Below are 23,706 nucleotides of genomic sequence, written 5' to 3' on the forward strand. Positions count from 1 at the left end.
AATGTACTATGGACCTTTGCTCCTTCTTCCATCCACTGCCATGTCCACTGCTAAGTAACTGAATCACTTCATTTTCACCAAGTCCACTTCATTTTCACCAAGTCCTCTCCATATAAACTTACACTCAGACTGTACTGTCTCACCTTGTACCTTATTTTTACTTTTATACATATGTACTCTCAACTTTCTGCTTTTGTACACTTTCCCAAACTCTTCTCTTGAATCTGCCATCAGAGCTGCATCATCTTCAAACAAATGATCTACCACCTAACCCTCATCTCTCCCAAAGCACAGTCTACACCCACCCGATGATCCTAGACTCACGTTTATGTCCCACATGGCCCATCCATATGCAAAGTAAACCGCTGTGATGACACCACACAATTGTGATGCAGACTTACGTTCACCACATTCCACTCATCCTCCCCTCCTACTCAAACACATGTCTTACTCCTTCAGTAAAAACTCTCTTCATTTAGTAACATTCTGCTTACCACCTACATTCACAGCATCTCCCACAGAGCTGGTGTCAATCTTTCCCACATGCAATGTCCACATCCTTTGAACATTACATAAAAATATTGATAAAGAAAAAACTATACAACAAGAACAGAGCTCTAATACAGCATTTCTGTATCAGGTTAAACCAACATATATCATCTACGGAGTTCTTAGTTTTGCCAGAGATTCCGTAGAAGAGGCTTAAAAAAAATCAGAACTGGCATATTCAGGAATTTGCTCCAGTATGAAACTTAGTACAAACTCCTGCAGATGCCTTAGGCATTGCTGAATCATGTTGGATATTACAAGATGAAATGACACTGAAACCTCAAATTAAAAGCTAATTATTTACAACAGCTTACAGTATTTTAATGAAAACCTATTAATTCATTAAAATTTCGTGACAATATTATTTACAAAGGCTTACATTACTTTAATGAAAACCTATTAATTCATCTAAAATTTCATGACAATCTTGAAAAATTGCTTCAAAAAGAAGTTAATGCATACGATTATCACCTAAGTAGACTCTCCACAAGCTGTAACCTCAAAAATGCATGTAACCACAAAAGTGCAAACATTTTAAGAGAGTGACTTGAGACAAATTTGAGAGGGTCTGTGATGAAAGTAGATGACTAGATTAACTTATTAGATTTAGGCTTGTAATACTATAACAGCTTTAGATTTGCTATTCTTTTGCACTTTCAGTGTCTTAATTCAATTAAAGTTCTTAGTGCAATATGGGCTAAGTGCAGCAAAACATATACACAATATTTTGTGTACATTAGTAAAAGTGAAACGTAAAAATTCCTAAACAATAGAGGTGTACCTCATCTTTACCAGAGGTTGTATTCCTAGAAAAGGCCAGTATTAACAAATTCATTATAGATAAAGACAAGTTTCAAGAATAAGGGGGCAGTCCATTCCCACTTTCAACAATTGTTCTGTACTGTACTGTATCAAGTTTTCATACATATAATAACAGCAGTTTCATACAGTAACAGAATACTGTAAATGTTAGTGAATGAACATCATAAATGAGCTTAACGTACATATCCAAACATTCTGTTGCTTTCTGCATGAGAAGAAGCTAGCATTAGGTTAATGTAGAGAACTACAGGATAGCATTAGGTGAAGGTAACATAGCTGCTGGACCTGAGATGTTAGATGCAATGTCAAGTGCTGATGCTCCCTCACCATTCTCCAGTCCTTCATATACTTTTAGCTTTATTTCAAGGGCTAACGTCTATCTTGGCTTCTTCAAATGTAAAAGCACTCATAGGACATTTTGCGATGCCTTATAACGGACAAAGAAAGTAAATTAAAACTCAAACTATTGTACTACTTCACTTATCAAGCAACACATAGCAGCTGGCTTAAATAGGCTGCTCTTCCTAAGATCATGGCAATATCTAAGTTAATTTTATCTAAAATAGATCAAGATAATTATTTACTTCTTTTCAAACATATTTTAGTGTAACTGTATATAGAATTCTCATTACCATTCTCTTTTTCTGACTTAGCTGCTCACCCCATCCATTCACAAATTAATGCACTTTATGGAGAGTTTACAATAAATATAAGGAAAAGTAGCAAATGTCTAAGGACATAACCACTCATAAAAATCAAAGCATCTAACAGAACCAACCCAGCATTTGGAAGATGCATAAAGAACTTCCATGAACAGTGTCTTATCCTCTTTAGTATCATAAGGAATCTTCAAATCTCTATATCTTGTCATCCTCAGCATGAAGAGAGATAATAAAGAATCCTTCAAAGACTGAAAAGGAACATGTTTCACAAAATAGGAAACTAACAGAGAAAAGCAACACCTGACAGGACACAGTTCTAAGGGAAATGATTAAAAAAGTCTTTTGAAACTCTTTGTATGCCTTCGTCAATAAAAACAAAGACTTCTTCAAAAAATTGTCATCTTTGAACTGATTAAAATCTTAATTTTGTCACAACCACAATCCAAGCTGTTCTTGGTTGCTTACACTGAAACATGCCAGTTAAGGAGGGTAAAGCATCTTGCTTCATCCAGTTCTTAAAAAAACTGCAGTAAGTCATAAGGAAACACAAGTGACATAGCAGTATATAAAAGGTTTCTACTTGAGTAAGGTTAAAGCTAACTAAAGAACACCAGCAGAAGTACCTTAAAAAGGGCAAAATTGATTTTGACCAATACAAAAAGTAATATTACAGAAGGTTCTCAGCATGATACAAGCAAAGACCAAGCAAATGATCCTGTAATAAACTCATATCACATAGTTATTTCAGGAGTGAAATGAGGTAGATTATACTCATGATTTAAGTACAGTTTAGAACAGATGTCACCCCACCTTGCAGCAAAAACACTTTCCAAAAAAATTATTGGGCCAAAAAATCACAAAGAATGGAATCCCCTTGGTTTTCAGTAACTCAGTGATAAGCTTCAGCCACACTACCCATTGTGCAGCCTTGTCCTGTAAACTTCTGCTGAAAAGAAGTACAGCCTACCATTGGAGGATATATGAGCACCGTGGCTAAGAGAGAAGGTTTTGGAAATTGAAAAAAAAAACTGGCTCCCTCCAAAGCAGTGTCCAATGAGGGTAAGATGTATTCTGTGGGAGCTTATGGGTCAAGACTCTTCTTACCCTCACGATTTCAGCGAGTAGATACTAGCCTTCTCTCAACCAATATGAATGCCTCAGATCATTATGGCAACTTGCTCAATATTTGGTTCCATCCTCAGCCAATCAACAACTATCATCAACTTGACTTTAGTGATCCATCCCCTACAACAAGCTCAGAACCAAAAATTGCTGTGTGGTCAGTTTTGCCCTAATTTGTGCCCTGAAAATGGTCTCTGAGGCTAAAGGAACATAGTCCATGTTACTTTCAGCACAAATTTGTATCTCTAAACACTAATGTTAGGAAAACTGTATGTCAAAAATTGCTGTATTGGTCACTTAGGCCTCAATTTGTGGCCAAAGAATGAAAGGGAAAATAACTGATCCATGATGCAGTCAACTAACAGCAGAAGCTACTTGCAGCATGTCTGGCCCTGCATAATCCCTCAAAAACTATGCTCTGAGTAGCTGGTAGGGAGTGGGTCAATGACAACCTGGTAGCAGTTGGTGATTGGCCAAAGGTAGGTCTGTATATGAACTAGCTCCTAGACCCACGGATTGTTTGTAAAGACTGAGGGAAGGGTGGTACCTTCTCACTAAAACAAAGAGGATGGGAAGAGTCCTGACCCATATGTTACATGGGAATGTATCTCTTGCTCACACAACAGACTGCTGAGAATAGAAATGACATGTGTTCTTCCACAAAAATGAATCTTCATAATCCCTTATAATATAGCAGTACTAAGTCCTTTATTAAACCACACTTAAAAAAAAAAGTATTAGAACATGAAAAAAATCAATTAAAAAAAAAAACAAAGAGCAAAGAAATGAAATGATACTCACTGCAATATTATCCAAAAGCTTACCAAAATGTTGCACCTGCAAATTTATTACATCTTGCTAATGGTATATGCACCTTGGTTCACAAGTTTAACAGATTCATGAGTCTTTGCACCTGAAGAAAAGGTGCACACAGTGAAGTTTCAAAATGTTATTAATTACAGCCTTCTGATAACATTAAATATCAAACAAAGCTGATAGTGTCATCACCTACAAGATGAAATACGAACACTAACATGAAGGGATAATGGTGACCTGTTAAAGTACACGTTAGGCAAGGAGTTTGTTAGAAAGGACATTAAGAAATAATGTTTTCATGTAAGGCTGGTGGATTGTTGGAGCAGGCTAAGTAGTGAACCTGTGAGTGCAAGCAGTATACAAATGTTTAAAAAGTTATTTGAAGGTAAAGAAAGTTACAGAGATTGAGCCCTGTGAGTGTCGAACTCTTCTTTTACTGTGCAATCAGATAATTACATAATAGGTATTACACTCTCCAAGATTCTCATTTGCTTTCCTTTTACTGATATACTTTGTCCCTTTAACTCTTTTAATTAGTGCTTACATTCTACTCTCTTTGTTCTCCATTCAATTATATTTTTGGGCAGGTTAAGCTTCTCCTTCCAAACTCTTGAAACATTTGCTAAAATGAATTGCAAATTTTCTGGTTTCTACCAGGGAGCATAAGGTGTCTGCTAGAAATTAAAAACCATTAAATGAAAAGGCCTGGTTGCATCAAAAACATGCATAGATTGGAGTAGAAATAAGGAAGCATAAGGCGAAAAAAAGACTGGTATTTCTCCTTGACACTGATATAACCCTTGAATTTATTATGTCCAGTACTCTCTCATAAACTTTTCCCTCAAAATATCAAAGAAAATGAACCTTATAGCTACCCTTCATTCATTATTTTTTCCATAATCCACAAAATTATGTCTTCTACATCCCAACAGTTCATATCTCTTACCTTTAACCATTTCTCTTTTCTGCTCACTTCCTCCATCTTTTGAATTCTTCTCTTCCTGATGATGTTTATATAGTAATCATAGTCCATTTTCATAAGTTGCACTGTATAGTGATTGAAAATTCCAAACATAGAGTTGTTTTTTTCTATCTTCACATGCCTTCTGTTTTCACTTTAAAGGTATTTAATGAAGACAGTTTACAAATTCAATTTGATTTTCTAAAAAAATTTCATGCTCGGACAAAAGACAAGAAATTAATGCAATAGCACCAGTCTTACCTCTCCTCATACTGAGACGAGTTAGATGTAGGAGTTTGTGGCACTATCCAGACAGTTACTAGACCATCTTCATGACCAATTACCAGCATATGTGCACACACTCCTTCACTCACACCACCTGAAAATGTACTCTCTGTTGTAACAAATTTTGCTGATATACATATATTTTTTATGGACTATTCATAGTTCATTATTATAAGGTTAAATCTTGGGGATTCTGAAGCTTCCATCTAAATCACTTTTTTTTTTAAGAGGCACAGGCAATTCATGCCCCAATCACTGCCATCTCAAGCGAATACAAAATTGGGTAAGAAAATTAATAAAGATATTAATTGAAGCCCCTCAGGTAATTGTAGACATGACTCTTAACCCTTTCACCATTCCAGGCATCATATGATGCATTACACAGCAACTGCTCTACACATCTTATGACACATTACTAGCTCCCACCATTATTTAAAATCCCGGTTAATGTTTACTTCCACCAATTATCTGTAGATATCACTAGTACCTGACTGCCATAATTGGTTATTATTATAATTCTTTCTCTATGTGTAAGTGATTGATGGTAGTGACCAACTTCTTCATGCCTTCTCATATTTGCACTATGGGCCAGGATAGTTTATTTTATAGTCATTAAGGTCGTGTAAGTGAACGTCTGCCAAACACATACGAGTATATTGGTCAAAAGGGGTGAATCCTTATGGATATACATCATTCTGTGGGTAAAACTGCAATTCAAATCCACCAGGCAAGTGCTCTCTCAGTTGCTTACAGGACTCTCTTCATAGACAGAGAAATGGAAAACAAATCATAGGAAATAAAGAAAGTTTACATGAAGGGTATGGACCAGGATGAAATTTAAGAATATTTTGCAAATTCACTAGAAAGAGAACAGCACAGATGTAATTATACAAGAGAACAAAAGCAATAACATAATGTTAAACATACTTATGATAGGTGACCATTTAAGTGATGATGGTAAAGACTTGTAATCTAGTGAATACACTGGTGTCCATCCATTCCCTGTTTGTGTCCAAACTTTTGTGCCACCTTCACCACAAGAAGCCAATAAGCAGCAGTTGCTGCTCCACTCAAGACAATGAACTGGTCCCTGAAAAAATAATGAGAACTACTGACATACAGATTCCCTTTCATATCTCAAGGAGTAGCATCATGCATTCTGGCTCAGTATCAAAATTCTCCAAAAGAGCTTCATTTACAGTATCTTTCTCTGCATTTAAAATTGATGAAGACCAATCTATTACAGGAAAGCTATAGATGATGATTTAGCTATTTTCTGAGAGATGTAGCTGCCAAGTATTTGAAGTACAAGGCAAGTGAAGAAGCATTTGGGATTCTTCAGCAAATAAGGAATCAACGCAGCTTTGAGAAATGCAAACATGTATACAGGAAAACAAGAGAAATGGAAAAGGCAATGTCTGTACAGGAAAGAATTTAAAGTGTAGGGAAAACCACTACTAGAGGCTGCAAAATATATATAACAAAACGGCAGTGGTGGGAGAAAGGAGACCATACGAAAAACTTCTTTTCTGTAGCTATATATTTTTCCAACAGCGAAAACAAATATGTAACACAGACCAACAAACCTAATTTAGTGTAACACTCTTTATATATATGACCTTTCGTAACACACAATAATGAAGGCATAACCATGTAGTCTAAAGTTTCTTTAATGTTTTAGTGATCCTATATCATTCTTTTCTACCAAATTTAATACATCAAGGCCTCAAGTTCCAACCTTTCAGAATTACAGCACATTAGAACTAGGTGCATTGTATTGATTTGTGACATAATGCATGGGCTTCTAGATTTATATTTTCTTTTAATAATAAAATATATCTTGAGCATCTGAGGTATATGTGCACCCATCATGCATATCTTCATAATGTCACAGCAAAATCTCATTCAATTTTCATTCCACTAATTGGCAAAATTCTTGTTTGCATTCACTGTACCCCATTACTTAGAAAGGGACACAATGAAGAAAAGCCCTCAATAATCTAGGTGGAAAGTTACAGGAATCAGTGTAAGAGGGAGCTGAGGAATGACACTGTACTTATCTTGTTACCTGAATGTCACATGAGAACTGTAAAAGAGACAAACTGTCTGTAAGGAAATAATTAAACTACTTTAAAGTACAGAGATAAGGAAATGTTTGACAAGATATTCCCAGTGTATATAAGACCCAAATTGGAATATATTTTTCAAGCTTAGTCACTGCACATCCAGAAACACAAAAAACTCACAAAGAAGCTCAACAAAGATAGGACCTGGAAAAAGACAGCTGTGTTACAGTGAAAGGTTAAAAGCCATAAATATCCCTGCTATGGAAAAGAAAGGAGTAGAGGGAGACCTGATCACAACCAAAAGAAGCTGCTCAAGAAGTTTGATGATACCAACAGGGAATAGTTCTTTGAGAGATGTGAAGACAAACAGTCAGACACTATAAGAAGAATCACTTTAGAAAACAAGGTAATAAGTACTTTTACAATATCATTGTAGCTGATGAATGAAATATGCCAAGAGATGAAATCATTTAAAAAGTTGTGGGACTGTACAGAAAGTTTAAGTGATCAGACCCTATGAGTGTAGCAATTCATCATTATACTGTACAAATAGGTAATCAGAGAACATGGATTTATGCACATGTTATTACTGGAATAAAACTATTCTTCCCAGAGAAAGTGGGGTAGAACATGGATTTATGCACATGTTATTACTGGAATAAAACTATTCTTCCCAGAGAAAGTGGGGTACTCTCACCTTCCTTGCTTATGTGTTGACTCCTATTATAAAAAAATATGGATAAAATAGACTATGAACTGAAACTTCTTACACATCTAATTCATGTAAAACTAACAAAGTAACTGGATTATATGCTTTACCTGTTGGGCTAGTAGGGTGACACTATCGACATCCGAACTAACGGAGCACACACGAACAACACCATCGCTGAAGCCCACAGCCAGCTCTTTGTCTTGGTCTCGCCAGGCCAGGTTACTCACATATACTGTAAAGAAAGATAGCACTTTTCCACAACATCCATTACTGATACTCTTGGAAAAAACTCTAGTTTTTGCATCCTGGGGTTAGATGAAAAAATCAATTTTACACGAAAATGCTAAATAATCAACTGACTCATCGGTACCAATAGTAGCTTATAAACCTCTCATCTGTACTAAGGCAGGCATGTACTCCTATCATCACCATATGTGTGTGCAGATCCATTACCTTTCAGGTAGGGCATACATTGACTTCACAGAAATTACATGGATTGTATGATGGTGTAGATGATAAGAAAGTATTTCTTTACATTTTTTTAACATTTCTTGTTTAATTGCATGTTACGCCCATTGGTTATTCTATCCCTACAATTCTCAAAGAAGTGCTCACTATCCATGTAACTCATGTTCCAAAAACTGTGTCAGCCACGCTATGCAGGCCATGCAATATGAAATTAAAGCAGTAGCTTTATATACAGGTGGACTCTCAGATGAAGCTGTTAACTTAAACAACCTACTTGAAATGATGGATAGCACATAATGGATAGTGATACAATGAAAATACAGACAAATGTTCAACAGAAATGGATAGTTAAGAGTGAAAAAGGTATCTTACCATCTTGTCTCCCAGCATGCATAATTGTGGAGGGTACAATGCCACTGGCAGTGATGGCAGCCAATGTCACTGAACCATCATGGTGACCAGTGATCACACATTCACACAGGCCTTGGACCGAAGCTTCTAGGCAAGTGATCAGACTATTGCTTGACCACACTCCAATGCTTCCACCTGTCAGAGTTACATAAGTACAATTAGTATTCATTTATTATTTTATTTATTATACTTAGTCGCTGTCTCCTGCGTTTGCAAGGTAGTGCAAGGAAACAGACGATAGAATGGCCAAACCCACCCACATACACATGTATATACATAACGCCCACACATGCGCATATACATACCTATACATTTCAACATATACATACAGAGACATGTACATAAATACACATGTACATATTCTTACTTGCTACCTTCATCCATTCCTGTCGCCACCTTCTTATTTAACATTCCTTCCCTCCCAGTCAATTCCATTATTTTATAATCTGACTTGTCAGAGATAGTTCACTGTCAATACCTGACCTGTCTTTCAACTCACATAATTCATTCTGGAAAGGAAGAAATGAAAAGAACTCTACAAATCTGAAATTAGAATTAAGCTGGGAAAAGAAGAAACCAACATACCACTGAGTGCCCAAATATTGAGAACGTTCTCAAATGTAGCTGCAACATATCGTCCTGAGGGTAAGGCAACTAAGTTTTCCACAGCAACAAGATTAACAGGGTAGTTGCTTGTGTTTTCACAAGGTTGAAACACTAATGTATGCTCTTGGGGACCAATACTTCTCTGGCTAACTTTCCAAGTGCGAACAGAGCTATCATGTCCACTGTTGAAAAAATCATATTTATTAATATCATGGTGTTGATATAATTCTGTATGCTATATTCTGCAACTGGCTAGGTAAAAAGAAAATGAAAACACAAACAGACATTGTGAGATAACAATTCAGCACATACCAGGCATTATAGATCTAATTCTTAATAAACCAAGCAGGCTCTGAGAGGAAAGTGTTTTCATTTTACGAAATAAAATGTATAACTGTAAAAATGATACATTGTATATATATATTTATATATGTTTGCCATTAACCAAGTTAGCATGGCAGCAAACACGTGTTCTCAGACACATATGGGACCTCAAACTTTTCATTCCCAACACATCCTCCTTTACATTTCTGTCCAAGGCTCAAGCCTCACAACCATACAACACCAGTAAAACTATCATCAAACATACTCATCTTTGCCCTTAAAAAAGGTGACCCCTCTTACCAAACATTCCTCAGTGCACCCAAGACTTTTGCACCCTTACCTACCATATAGCTTACTTCAGTTCCCATGATTCCATTGGCTACCATATCCATTACCACATACCTAAAACACTCCACTTCCTCCAACATCTCTCCATTCATATCACACTCCAATTATCCATCTCTTTTCATTACTTTTATTCACATTTACCCACAACTTTCTTCTTCCTCGCTCTCTTAAAATCTGCAGTTTTTTGCTTGAATCTTCCACCAACATTGTGTCATCAGCAAACAACACCCAACTCGCATCTTGAGGCCAAACCCTGCCAACCCCAACAGACTCCAGACCTGCTCCTTTCTCAAAAAACCCTTGCATCCATTTCCCTCACCACACCATCCAAAAACAAATTAAGTTGCCATGGTGACATAACACACTAACACGGTTAGGAGCATGAGGCTGAAAATCCTTTCCTCCTTTATTATTGCTTTCAAAATGAAAGAAGCGGGGCTGGAGCTTAGCATGGATTTTTTCCTCAAAGCTCAATCATCTGTTACTGATGCTTCCTTTCTAATAGTGAAAAGGTTTGAAAGAAAATTACTAAAGAATTTTTTTTCATACCTATTCATTTCTTGCATTAGCGAGGTAGTGTTAAGAACAGAGGACTGAGCCTAGGAGGGGAAAGTCCTCACTTGTCCCAATTCTCCGTTCCTTCTTTTAGAAAAGTCAAAACTGGAGGGAAAGATTTCCAGCCCCCTGCTGGAAATTCCAATTCACACTATTCCTTCCATGCCTTTCACGTGAACCTCCTGTATGTTCAGGCCCTGATTGCTCAAAATCTTTTTCACTCCATCCTTCCACCTCAAATTTGGTCTCCTGCTTCTCCTTGTTCCCTCCACCTCTGACACATATATCCTCTTTGTCAATCTTTCCTTATTCATTCTCTCCATATGTCCAAACCATTTCAACACACCCTCTTCTGTTTTCTCAACCACTCTCTTTTTATTTCCACACATCCCTGGGGATAGGGGATTAAGAATACTTCTCACGTTTCCCTGCGTGTCATAGAAGGCGACTAAAAGGGGAGGGAGCGGGGGGCTGGAAATCCTCCCCTGTCTTTTTTTTTTTTTTTTTTTTTTTCTCTCCAAAAGAAGGAACAGAGGGGGCCAGGTGAGGATACTCCAAAAAAGGCCCAGTCCTCTGTTCCTAACGCTACCTCGCTAACACGGGAAATGGCGAATAGTTTAAAAGAAAGAATAAAAGAAAGATCTCTATTACCCTTTCATTACTTACTCGATCAAATCACCTCACACCACATATTGTCCTTAAACATTTCATTTTCAACACATCCACCCTCCTCTGTACAACCCTATCTATAGCTCATGCCTTGCAACCATATAACATTGTTGGAACTACTATTCCTTCAAACCTACCCAACATACCCATTTTTGCTCCTCGAGATAATGTTCTCTCCTTCCATTTTTGCTCTTCAAGATAACATTCTCTCCTTTCATACATTCTTCTTTGCTCCCAGAACCTCTGCCCCTCTCCTACCATGTGACTCACTTCCCTGGTCCATTCGCTGCTAAGTCCACTCTCAGATATCTAAAGCACTTCACTTCCTTCAATTTTTCTCCATTCAAACTCACATCCCAATTGACTTGTTCCTCAACCCTACTGAACTTAATAACCTTGTCTTATTCATGCTCTTATTCACATTTACTCTCAACTTCTCCTTTCACACACTTTTCCATGCATACGAATACATATTTTGCTAATCAAATTTTTACAAAAGATGAAGAACTATAATCTTTTATAAATTCCTTCTCTGTTATTCTGCATTACTTATCTCCTTCTGTTATTTATGTTTACAATTTTGCTTTTCAGAATACAAGCTGTAATATCAATTCTTTTTCAAATTTTCTGATTTTCTAATTTTTATATTTATCATGATTTTTCAGAAAAAAATATTTACGTACCTTTCAAGGTTTTCATTATTAGTGTTTTATCACCAGGGAAACATAACATTAACCTACAATAATGGCTGATGATATCCATAACAGGTACCTTAAAAACTTACCTAGTAACCAGCAAACTCCGTGCTTGAAGCCAGACAGCATTTGAAGTGCAAGCCATATGGCCTTCTAAGAAAGTAGTCTGAACATGTGGCAGTGCTCCAGTAAAGTCTGCATTACTTAAGGTACAATGCCCAGGATATTCATTATGATTGTCAACTGATCGTGCACGACCACCTATACACTCCACCTGATTGATGAAATATAGTTACATGTTAATTTTTGTAAAATCAGTTTTCCATGACAGAATAATTTATAAGTGTACTCATATGGTTATTACTACAGTACACAAAATATCTAAATTTGAAACCAGCAGTAGCACATGGATTCACTTACCAAGGCCATACACTCAAATTTTATCCAAAGAGAAAAAAAACTCCTCATGCTCCAAAGAAAAGGTAACTTTTTTCATTCACAGGGCTCAGTCTCCAGGTATGGAGAGTATGGACTTTTTTTGCTACTTTCAACCTACTGTATATACTCATCTATGCATCTACCTTGGGTACAGCTCAACCCTTGGTTTTTGGCCAAGAAATCATTAACTTATGATATGCCTCATGTATAGGTCGACCCAAATTTTTGAGGATACTGGAACAATGAATTAGGGTAATGAAGCACCATATTTTATGGCATATAAAACTCATGTCAGAAAACTCTTACTAAAAAACACTCTACATCCTATAAACTGAGGGTAACTGAGCCTGAAACACGAAGTGCTGAAGGCAAACTGTTTACTGTTTAACTATTGTGGCACTTTACATTGAAATGCAGATCTGCCCTGGCAACTGTGCCAACACTCAACAGCTAGTGGTGTGTCGTGTATCATTGTAAACAATATGACACTGAGGTGGATTATTATATTAAGCTCTTGGTTACACAACAAAATCCCCAACATCTGGAAAGTTGTAAGCATGATAACTGTTTTAATGCCCTCCAAATCACCAAACTCCCTTCCTCTAACTGCCCTTTATCACTTCTGTGTTTCCTATCCAATTTCTGCAAAAAACCAATTTGCAACAAATGCAAGCAAAATATCCTACTTTCATGTAAACAACATGGCATCATACCCCTCTCTAACCATCATGCATAAAGCATCAAACCCAGAGCCCCCATCCACAACCAGGCCATACAATTCTCTCTTTGCTTTCCCTTGACCCCTTCAGACGCCCTGGTTCTGCCCATTGATAAAATGGTGCTCCTTGTATACTACATCACTCCATATCACTCTACCTTATGCACACCTATCACCTTCCTCTTTCATTAAAATTGGGCTTGATTCACAGGTATCATAAATGAAATATTTCAAAAGAATTATATGAAGTACCTTTACACACTATATTTTATACATATTAACTGTAAAACACTGATATTATTGTTACTGAAATATATATAAAAATATTATGTAAAGGTACTTCATATAAAGAAAGTGAAAGAGATTTTGAATGACCAGGGCCTGAACATGCAGGAGGGTGAAAGATGTGTACTAGAGAGAGAGCATTGGAACGATGTGGTATAAGGGGGTTGCTATGCTATCAATGGACTGAGTCAGGGCACGTGAAGTGTATGGGGTAAACCATGGAAAGGTCTGTGGGGCCTAGTTATAGATAGGGAGCTGTGGTTTTGGTGCATCGCGCATGACAGCTAGATAATGGATGTGAGGGGATACAGCCTTTCTTCATCTGATCCTGGTACTTCCTCACTAATGCATGATATGGTAATCAATTATGAAAGACAGAAAGTTTTAGAGTCTAGGAGTAACATACCAATTGAGTAGCTGCCCACTGGCGGTGAGAGTGTGGAAGATGGGTGGACAAAATGCAAGCAGCTAAAGCATTCGCTAACTGTATGCCAGGGTCACCCTGCCCTCCATTGGCTCTTGCTGGAGAGAGTATGTTATCTCCTGTTGTAAGCACAGTAAATGGGCATTATGAGTTGAAATAATGAATAGTTTTGATCAAAACCTGTAAGTATAAAGGTGTGTAAAGTCATACTGCAGAGAATATATAAATTCATATATAACCCTAATATATTTTATTTTATATATAAGGAACACTCAAGAGATATGTTTTTTAAACTTTTCAATTACAAGGGTCCTTCATGGTTTATACTGTGCAGGTTATTCAAAACCCTTTTTAAACATTTTCAAAGCCATATGAATTTATCCTAATGTTTTATATAGCCTTTTGCATAACATGGGTGACAAAAGAATCAAAGTGAAAGATATCCTATGTTATATGATTTTCATAGCTGACTATCTGAAGGAAGTATGATACTGACCAAAAAAGAAAACCACAATTTAATTTTTTATACCTTTACCAGCCACATGGATGAGTGAAGAGTTTGCAGCCAGAAGAGAGACAAGTGCTTGAGTGACAGGAAAGCTAGTCTGGTGTGTGCTGGAAATGTTTTGGGTGTCATGACGCTCCCCACCAAGACTCATGTCAACAACCTCCTCCTCCACTGATCCTCCAACAATATCTCCACTTGATATTCCCATGGCTGCTACCATTAGGTGCTGCAAAACAATAAGAAAATATTTTAGATAAACCATTGTTAACTTTTAGGCTTTACATAAGGCTAGCTAACTGTATGCCCATCAATCTACAAGGCTATCTGTTACTGCAATAAGATGGGTCAAATGCAATCATAAGTGGAGAGAGTGTTACTGGACTCGTCTGTATGAAGTTACATTACAAATGAAAAGTCTTTTGCTAGGCTGTATAATTGAGAGTAAAGTCTCATCAAAGAACTTCTCACTCCAAAGGAGTTTACATTTCCTTACTATTGGAAGTAGCACAGCCTTGGGCTGCAAGAACCTCTGGAAAGAGTTCCTAAGTAATGCCAAGACTCTTTCTTAAAAAATCCTGGGGTAATCATAAATATATGAAAATATAAGAAACCATAGATCACAGCACAAAATATTTCACCATTTTGATCTTTGGATATTACAATAGATTCTATGATATCCTGAAGAGCTAAATCTACAAAAGAGAAGTCATAAGATTACCTTAAATCACTTATCATGAATTACAAAAAACTTCAGTAACCAATGGGCAAATCTAAATCATTTTACCTCTGTTGACTTCCTAACTATTCAAGCTCTTTGCTTACTTTTTAACATTCAAAAATCATAATTTCTTTTAACTAAAAACCGAATACATACATATTCTTTTGAAAAGCAGAAGGCAGGATTAAAATAGGCCTCCCCAAAATACAATTACCCTTCTAATACTTTAAACAACGAAGATAATAAGATCACAAATAAGAGCAAACTCATAGAAAGAAACCTTATGAAAACATCCAAAGAAGCAGATTAATTGGGTCACTAAACTTGACTGAAAGGAATTGAGAACTTCACTTTGTCTGTCTTTAAAGATCTATGTTTTATGATATATTCTAACATCCTAAATTTACCTGAGTACACAGTTGTAAGAGTAATTTGGCAGCATCAGTATCATTCTGAGCTAGAGCTCCGATTGCATCACTGAGGTAACACAGACTTGTATTTACATCTGTAGCTTGTAAAACAGAACCGCTTGTTCTTGCACACCCATCCAGCGGAACACGCCCTGTTGATGGTGCCACAGTGAAACAAACATTAATATATATAAATAAGATATCTCTAAAGGTTAATTTCACTTGGAAATTTTCTTCAATTACTGAAATGAAAAGAGAAAATACCATAACAGAGCAAACATGCTAGAAAAAACTTGCCTTACCTTGAGCTACCAACCACATGAGACGTACAAGAAGACGAACATCACACAATCCAAGAGCCTCTAGCCCAGCCCATAAGTCACAAGAACCTCCACTTAAGGCAAGAAGGGAAAGGGCTCTCATCACAACTGCTCGTGCCATAGTAACTCTAAGAGCATGAGTGGTACGTCGTAAGGCTGAGATGCGAGCAATAGGAGAAGTTAGAGAAGCTGCTTGTTCACCAAGACTTCGATCTGGAGCACTACTAATACTGTTATCTCGTGGTCGAGCTCCTGAGCCACTTACTGAAATAATCATGCATAAATTAACAGACTCAGATAAAATATTAATTAATAAGACAATTCAGTGATTCTATTTTCTTTGAATCTTCAAAACAATATGTTATATTCAAAGGCACTTAGAAAATTAAACTTATGGTAATAATAATCATTCCATATAAATGAAAATGTAAAAGCATACCATTTGTGGATTCAGAAGGTTCAGAAATGATGGAAGCTAGAGTAGTTGCTCCCAAGGGGTCAGCACAAGGAAATGGCATTGGGTCGGGTATGGGTCGTCTTTCAGTTAAACCCAAACGTGAGGCAATTACATTATAGTTTGTGAGTTTCAAATCTATTTCATTCATACTCAATCCATCATCTGAAAATAGAAAGTGGGGCATTTGATACTGCTGTACATGATATGTTATTTCCAGAAAAAGAACCATATACTGTACTGTAATGTTCTGCCTTGTCTCTAACTACAAGAGATGATTTTAGAAAATGAAGGTATGATCATCTAATCAAGTTTTTACTTTTGAAATACTACATAATATACTAGTGTTTAAATTCTACCAGATTTAGGAAGCATACCTTCCATTGTAGCAAGGGGAGCAGGTGCCAAATCTGGAGCTAAAACTGTGGTCAAGTCAAGCAGGCAGTCCTGGCCTTCAGCTGACTCATCCTGTGGTAATCCTATACTGCCACTGCTTCCGACATGTTGCTCTTGGCACACTTCACATAAGATATAAGTGCCACCTGCAAATATCAGATAGATACAATGTATACAATCAGACAGATGGATATGAGTAAGTAGAAGTGAAGGTACAATGTGATTACCTAAGTCTGATCACTATTTGTGCATAAAGGAAAGAGATATTGCCATTCATAATGTCCCTGATTGTGAATATGGAAAATGAACTTTACACTCATAAGACCTCACCTCTCGCCCTTAAATTCCCATTATACAGGCTCCAAAATTTTCCAGTGCTATTAACTTGTATGTTTACTTTCATAGTCTACAGCTACTTCAACATGACTTCTGAACCAAAGCTGATGGGGTCTATATATTTTGAGATACTACCAGAGAATTATTTAAAAGGTGAAAAGATATCAAAAATTGTCATCCATTTTTGGCTTTGTAAGTCATCGAATTTCATAATCCAAATAATATGGAAAAGATCTTGTAGAAAGAAAAAAATTATTAACAGATTCAGCCCATTTAATTATTCATACTTGCTCACTCTATCCCACATTATCGAGGTAGCACAGGAACAGACAAAGAAATGCCTCATTCTCTCACATCCACTCTAGTTGTCAACCGTAATTACCCAAGAATTTTATAGACGCCCCTGCAGCTCAATGTTGCTCTACTTCTAATAACAGGAAAATGTAGACTTGCCAAAGGTGACTTTTCATTTGTGGTGTAAACTCCTGCAGGCAAAGCCCAGGAACACTCTGAACCCAAGGTAACTAAAGGATGTTTCTAAGAACAATTTAGTGAGAAAACTACCACAATGTATTAGTGGATTTATACAAAATTCAAAGATATTAAGGTCTGTTTTTAATCATTATCTTGTCAAGATCTTCACCATTTAGAGTTTTAGTTTCATAAACAAAAAAAAATCTTGATAATTTTTTACATGTACATCATTCATCCTTCTGATACACTGTAAGACCTCTAACAAACTGCATAACTGAAAACATTTTGCACAGTAAAATAAAATTAAACTCCATTCACAGGTAGACTTAACACTTGTGCAGAATCTTCAACATGAAATACATGGGATAACTAACCAATTAGGGTGCCACAGACACCAGACATCCATGGTCGAGCACAACCTGGATGAGCAACTCGCATATGCTGCCGCAGGTTACTGGTTAGATGGAGACAAACCTCACAAAGACTCAAGGCTCTATCACCATCATTATTTGTGGCAGCCTGTAAAATGTTAACACATGTTTAGCTTTGGAATTTCACATTAAAATTTCATAACAGATGTAACATGTTGCACAATGTAGAAAATTTTGAAAAATTTCATTCGATGCTGTCATATAGTAAGCAATATGCTGAGCAATTTCCCCCACATCAGTTTGGAGAACTACAATGTCTATGATAGAGTGAAAAATGAGAGAAATACAGGTCAAGATTAAAAAAATATGATGATCACTCAATACTGAAAGAGATGAAAAGTATTGAGAGAGATGAAAAGTCTGATGATAAAGTGGTTAACACCATCCTTTTAGTTGATTACAGTTGCTCAGAATGCAGTGTATCCATAAGAAATCAGCAGTGAAATACATTAGACTCTAGTATACATGCACAAGCCTTCATAGGTATAAAAGGAGATAAAACATGTACAAACAGCATTCACCAAAGTGATAATAATTTTGTAAAAATTCAGTGACTGAAGAAACTAAACAAATAAGAAAAATTCAATTTCATGATGCCTTGAATTCTTTTATTTTGTGGTCGACACTTTAATCATCACTGCAAAGCCAATATTCTGTTCTACAAATTTTCTGATTGTTTCAAGACATCATTTACAGCTAAAAAACTTCTAGCACTTGCCTCTATCAGTGTCCTCCATTCTCGGTCACGTGCAGCAGTGAGTGTGGATCCCTGTAGCATGTCTAAGCCCAGGGAAGAGCAGAACCACTGGTCTATATCACCTGGTAAAGTTCCAATAGTGTCATCAGAGCCACGGTGATGATCTTCAAAAACTCCACGGCCATGTCTTGAACGACTTTCACTTCGGGTGTGCTGGTGTTGTCTTGAACTTTCACCATCTCTGCTGTCTACTCCTCTTCCTATAGAATCAAAATTACGTCATGAAGTATTGCAAGGAAATCTGCAAACATTTACTCAGTGCTAAGATTTTTCACTGTTTTAATAAAAAATGGAAATACCTCTGCATATGAAGATTAAGAGCTTCATAAATTTATTTCATCTGTGGTTTGCATGCCACTTCCTACATTCAAAGGTAGTGTACTAAGCCATATCATCTACGTCCTCATATGTCTCTAGAACAATCCTGAATGAACTCTAGCACGATTACATAAGACATTTATATATAACAAAATCAAATCATCGTGTTTGATTGAAGCTACCAACTACTCATCATCTTGTTACATCAGTACTGTAGTCTCAACTGCAATAAATATTTTGAAACTTTTTGAGGGAGGCTGGGTTGGCTGTCAAATTATTAACACTAAATAATTTGTTCTATCCTTCAAAAATAAAGGATATCAATATAAAAATATCATAAAGGAATGGTCTTGTAAAGAAAAAGAGCTCTAAAGACAGACAAATATACTACTTGTGGCACCCTGTTACATATAACTACCTAGTTCAGTTAGCTAATGCTGGCTGAAATTCCTTCAGTTTACTGGTGAGGCATACCAACCACTATTTCTTTAAACAACAATATATGATGATATACCAAAAAAAGAAATGAAAAGAGCATTTACTGTCAGTCAATGAGACATTATATGGTCAGAAGATGGTTCACATAAGACAATGTGACAAAGAGATTAGGCATTCAAATGACAAAATAATGATTGTAAATGTTTATAATATACATTCAAAGTATTCTATAAAACGGAAGATGAAGTGTTCTGATGGTTTGGTTGAAAAGCATGAAACACTGTATGATCTTACAGTGCTATAAATTGTGGATGCACTGCGAAATAAATCCCAAAAACTTTCATTTCTACTTGTGAGACATATGAGGGGTCCTACTAATCAATGATGGAATAATATGTTATGAGTTTATCATTTTCCAGCCACCCTAACGTAGCACAGTCGAATCTCAGCTTCCAAGTCAAAATATAAATCAGCTCCTGCCATTTACTATTTACCCAGGCAGATGACATCACAAACTCCCTCCCATGGTATTCTGGAATCACAAATGACTATAAGAAGACCAGATGATGCATCATTAAATAATTGATTTTCCAACACTGTGGTTGTACTGTAGAACTGCAAGTGAATGATCTCCCTGGGAGTGTTAAGCAGTGCATCAGCACATATCTAATTTTCCAACACTCTGATCATACTGCAATGCTGCAAGTGTATGGAACATCTATTTTTGTGTTATTCAATGAGTCAGTGTTATATTGCTGAATAACTATATTAACCCTCACTCATCTCCCAGGGTTTTCATATACATCTAGCATATGGCTAAAATACAAAAATGCAGTACATAATCAGTATCTTATATAAAAAGTGCAGGATCTTCTTAAAATAGCGACAAACGTCTGGTGAAAAATAAAAGTTGTTATTGTGCCAAATTTCATCCAGTCAGAAACCAGTGAGTCATGTCATGGGAGAGAGGACAAAGGTCCTGGATGCAGTGAGGAGTTTCAGCAAAGGTATTGCTGAGGAGGGTAATATATTCTTCCTGAGAGCATACAATAAAGGCAAAGGCCGTGAAACAGCACATGTTCATAGAGAGGTGGACAGTATAAACATCTTTGCCACCATCCTACTCCACTACCTGGGAATGTCAATACAGGAAGTAGGTTTAATTGGGTTTTTTTACTGTTTCATAGATGTTTACATTGCAAGTAAGGTATATGAGATACAAACCACCATGAGCCTTTAAACATTCTAGTTTGTCTGTCAGTGGAGGATCATAAACAGATGCACCATCCTGCCACTTACCTGGAGAGAGTTATTGACTGACTCCATGGGGTACTGATATTATTTAGATATTTTTTCACCGTTTCATAGTTGTTTAGGCATATTTTATGTATTCTAAAGGTCACTTTACTAAAATTCAGACTGCCGTCTATTTGTTTACCATATCTGCTAGGAGGGAAGCGTGGGTTCTTCTGTACAGTCACAAATTAGGGCTAGAGCAGACAAACTTTTCTTGATACCTCTTGAACCTATGAAACTAAATAATTATTTTAACACCTGGCCTAAGTGGTTTTATGCAAACTCTGACAAATGCATTACCTGAGGGTCTGGTGTGCAACATAAAAGATCGAATGTCAACACAGCCACCTCTACGAAGACTTCCAGTAAATGTTCGTCTACCACTTAGATCTTGAATATCACTTCTATCAATCAACTGTTAAGTAAAAGAGTTAAAAAATCCAGTGAACAAAGAATATGGATTTTGAGAGAATAAATACTGTAAGATATTTTTCCGTTCTGTTTAAAAGAATAACCTGCAAAAAGTGGCATTCATCAACACGGTAGTAAAGTATAAAAAAAAGTTTAATTTCCAAATATCACAATTTATGTAAACAAGGTCAAACCAGGAAAAGGTAACATCCGTAAGTCTCATCCTCACAGTCATGGTTTTTGTATAACTAATACATAAATAATTTCCATGCAGTATCACAAAGTCATGCTAATTCTCTTGATGAGTACCATTATATATGTGATTAATCAACAACTTTGATTACCAGGCCACCCTTTGTTCTTCTAGGATCCCTCAAGCTCACATCCTAATCAAAACTCTTAACCCTTTGGCCATGATGAAAGTCATTACGTACAATTTTCCTACTCATCACGAAATACAAAGAAATTCACAGCTGTCAAAAAAATCTTATACATCGAACACAGTTCATCAAACCATCCCCAACCAATGGTTCCAGGATTATGGAAGATCCTGCCCTCATGCATTATAATAAATATGGACAATGTTTTTGACAAGAATTTATGAGTTGGCAACATGGTGTTACTTAGCATATCTTTAAATCTGGCCCTTTAGCTTTTTTTTTTTGTACCCTTTACATTATGAGTTTGTTACATTTCATAATGTTTAAATGAAGATATATATAGATAACATATGACTAGCACTTGAGCTGGCAGTACAGGGCTGCTAAGTATCCCTTTAAATCAGACCCTTTAATTAACACATGACTAGCACTTGAGCTGGCAGTACGGGGCTGCTAAGTATCCCTTTAAATCAGACCCTTTAATTAACATATGACTAGCACTTGAGCTGGCAGTACGGGGCTGCTAAGTATCCCTTCAAATCAGACCCTTTGATAGTTGTTTCAGCACTGTGTTTTTGGATTTAGAAATCTGTTACACTTTACAAAGCTGATGTTATCCTGCAGAATTCAAACCATATGTATACTTTATTTTTGTTTTTCATCATATTTTTCTGTTCTCAGATGTTGTTTTACAGGAATATTCATGTCAGATAAAATTTTACAGTTTTGCCTTAATAAAAAAGAAAAAAAGGGACAATTACCATTTTCATATTTTAGAGGAGAATTCAAACTTCTCGGGAATGTAGCTGAAAATTAACTATGTGGCCTGAGAGTTGATACATACTGTTAATGACTAAAATGACAGAAATTTTTAAAATAAACATGCAGTCTGATGAACAGAAAGATCAGAAAGCAGAGCATTTATCGTTTGATATTTTCGTCTGGAACATATGTATGTAGTAAGGCTCTGCAATAGGTGCAACCATTTGGGAAAAATTAGAACATTAATGGAGTGAACCAGGGCATGTGAAGCATCTGGGGTAAACCATGGAAAGTTCTGTGGGGCCTGGATGTGGAAAGGGAGCTGTGGTTTTGGTTCATTATTACATAACAGCTAGAGACTGAGTGTGAATGAATGTGGCCTTTGTTGTCTTTTCCTACTGCTACCTCACGCACATGAAGGGGGGAGGGGGTTGTTATTTCATGTGTGGCGGGGTGGCGATGGGAATGAATAAAGGCAGACTATGAATTATGTACATGTGTATGTATGTATATGTCTGTGTGTGTATATATATATGTATACATTGAGATGTATAGGTATGTATATTTGCGTGTGTGGACATGTATGTATATACATGTGTATGTGGCTGGGTTGGGCCATTCTTTTGTCTGTTTCCTCGCACTACCTTGCTAACGCAGCAGACAGTGACAAAGCAAAATAATGATAATATAATATATACAATAATGAACAAAAAAAGGAAAATAAGTGGATTACCAGAAACTCTCATTCAATGAAGAAAAATATGTTTTGAGATGTAAAAATTTTGTTTCTCCGGGAAATATTGTGCAAGCCTTGTGAGAAACTCTAGGATCCCCATGAGTTAGAAACCTCTTAATTCTTTGCTATCTGATGTGGGAAATACCTTTCACCCCTCACTATTTACCATGTTAGCTCAGTCCAGGTCCACTCACAATCAATCAACAGCCTCCTTTCAGTAATGTCATCATCCTACTGGCCATTCATAATGATCTGCCTCATTGTTCTTGGAACATGGATGTCAAGTTGATGATAGTCACCTCCAAAAATATGTTCTTTTTCTACCTGAAGTTTACTGATACTCTCACCCCATCTCTCATTTGCCCTCTTTTTCAGCACCTGCACTTTCTTCTTAACCTTCTGCTGCTTTCTCTTATACATCTCTTCACTCACATTCCTTCCTTGAAGGTAACAAACATACTCATCTATGGTAGGTTGGAAGAAGCCAGAACGAAAATAAAAGAGAGTCAGTAGCAGAATATCTGTGCACATCTAGGATTTGGAGAATTATGAAGCAGATTGAAACTAAAGACCAGTGGGACTCTGACATCATTACTGAGTGAAGGTTGCTGATTGGTCACTGGGT

General features: G+C 36.6%; 1 protein-coding gene across 1 annotated transcript in view; it reads right to left on the reverse strand.

Annotated features, from left to right (window-relative positions):
* The window catches only part of LOC139761122 (probable E3 ubiquitin-protein ligase HERC1), a 121,771-nt gene that overhangs the window by 31,408 nt on the left and 66,657 nt on the right, over positions 1-23,706 (reverse strand). Inside the window, 15 exon segments of the mRNA XM_071685048.1 lie at positions 5,194-5,311; positions 6,145-6,307; positions 8,103-8,227; positions 8,836-9,009; positions 9,460-9,662; positions 12,161-12,345; positions 13,919-14,055; positions 14,466-14,670; positions 15,570-15,724; positions 15,875-16,156; positions 16,332-16,511; positions 16,724-16,888; positions 17,927-18,071; positions 18,702-18,940; positions 21,093-21,207. Of these exon segments, the coding sequence (XP_071541149.1) occupies positions 5,194-5,311; positions 6,145-6,307; positions 8,103-8,227; positions 8,836-9,009; positions 9,460-9,662; positions 12,161-12,345; positions 13,919-14,055; positions 14,466-14,670; positions 15,570-15,724; positions 15,875-16,156; positions 16,332-16,511; positions 16,724-16,888; positions 17,927-18,071; positions 18,702-18,940; positions 21,093-21,207 (2,591 nt within the window).

Source organism: Panulirus ornatus, chromosome 39 (genome assembly GCF_036320965.1).
Source record: "Panulirus ornatus isolate Po-2019 chromosome 39, ASM3632096v1, whole genome shotgun sequence".
NCBI classification, from domain to species: Eukaryota; Metazoa; Arthropoda; class Malacostraca; order Decapoda; family Palinuridae; genus Panulirus; species Panulirus ornatus.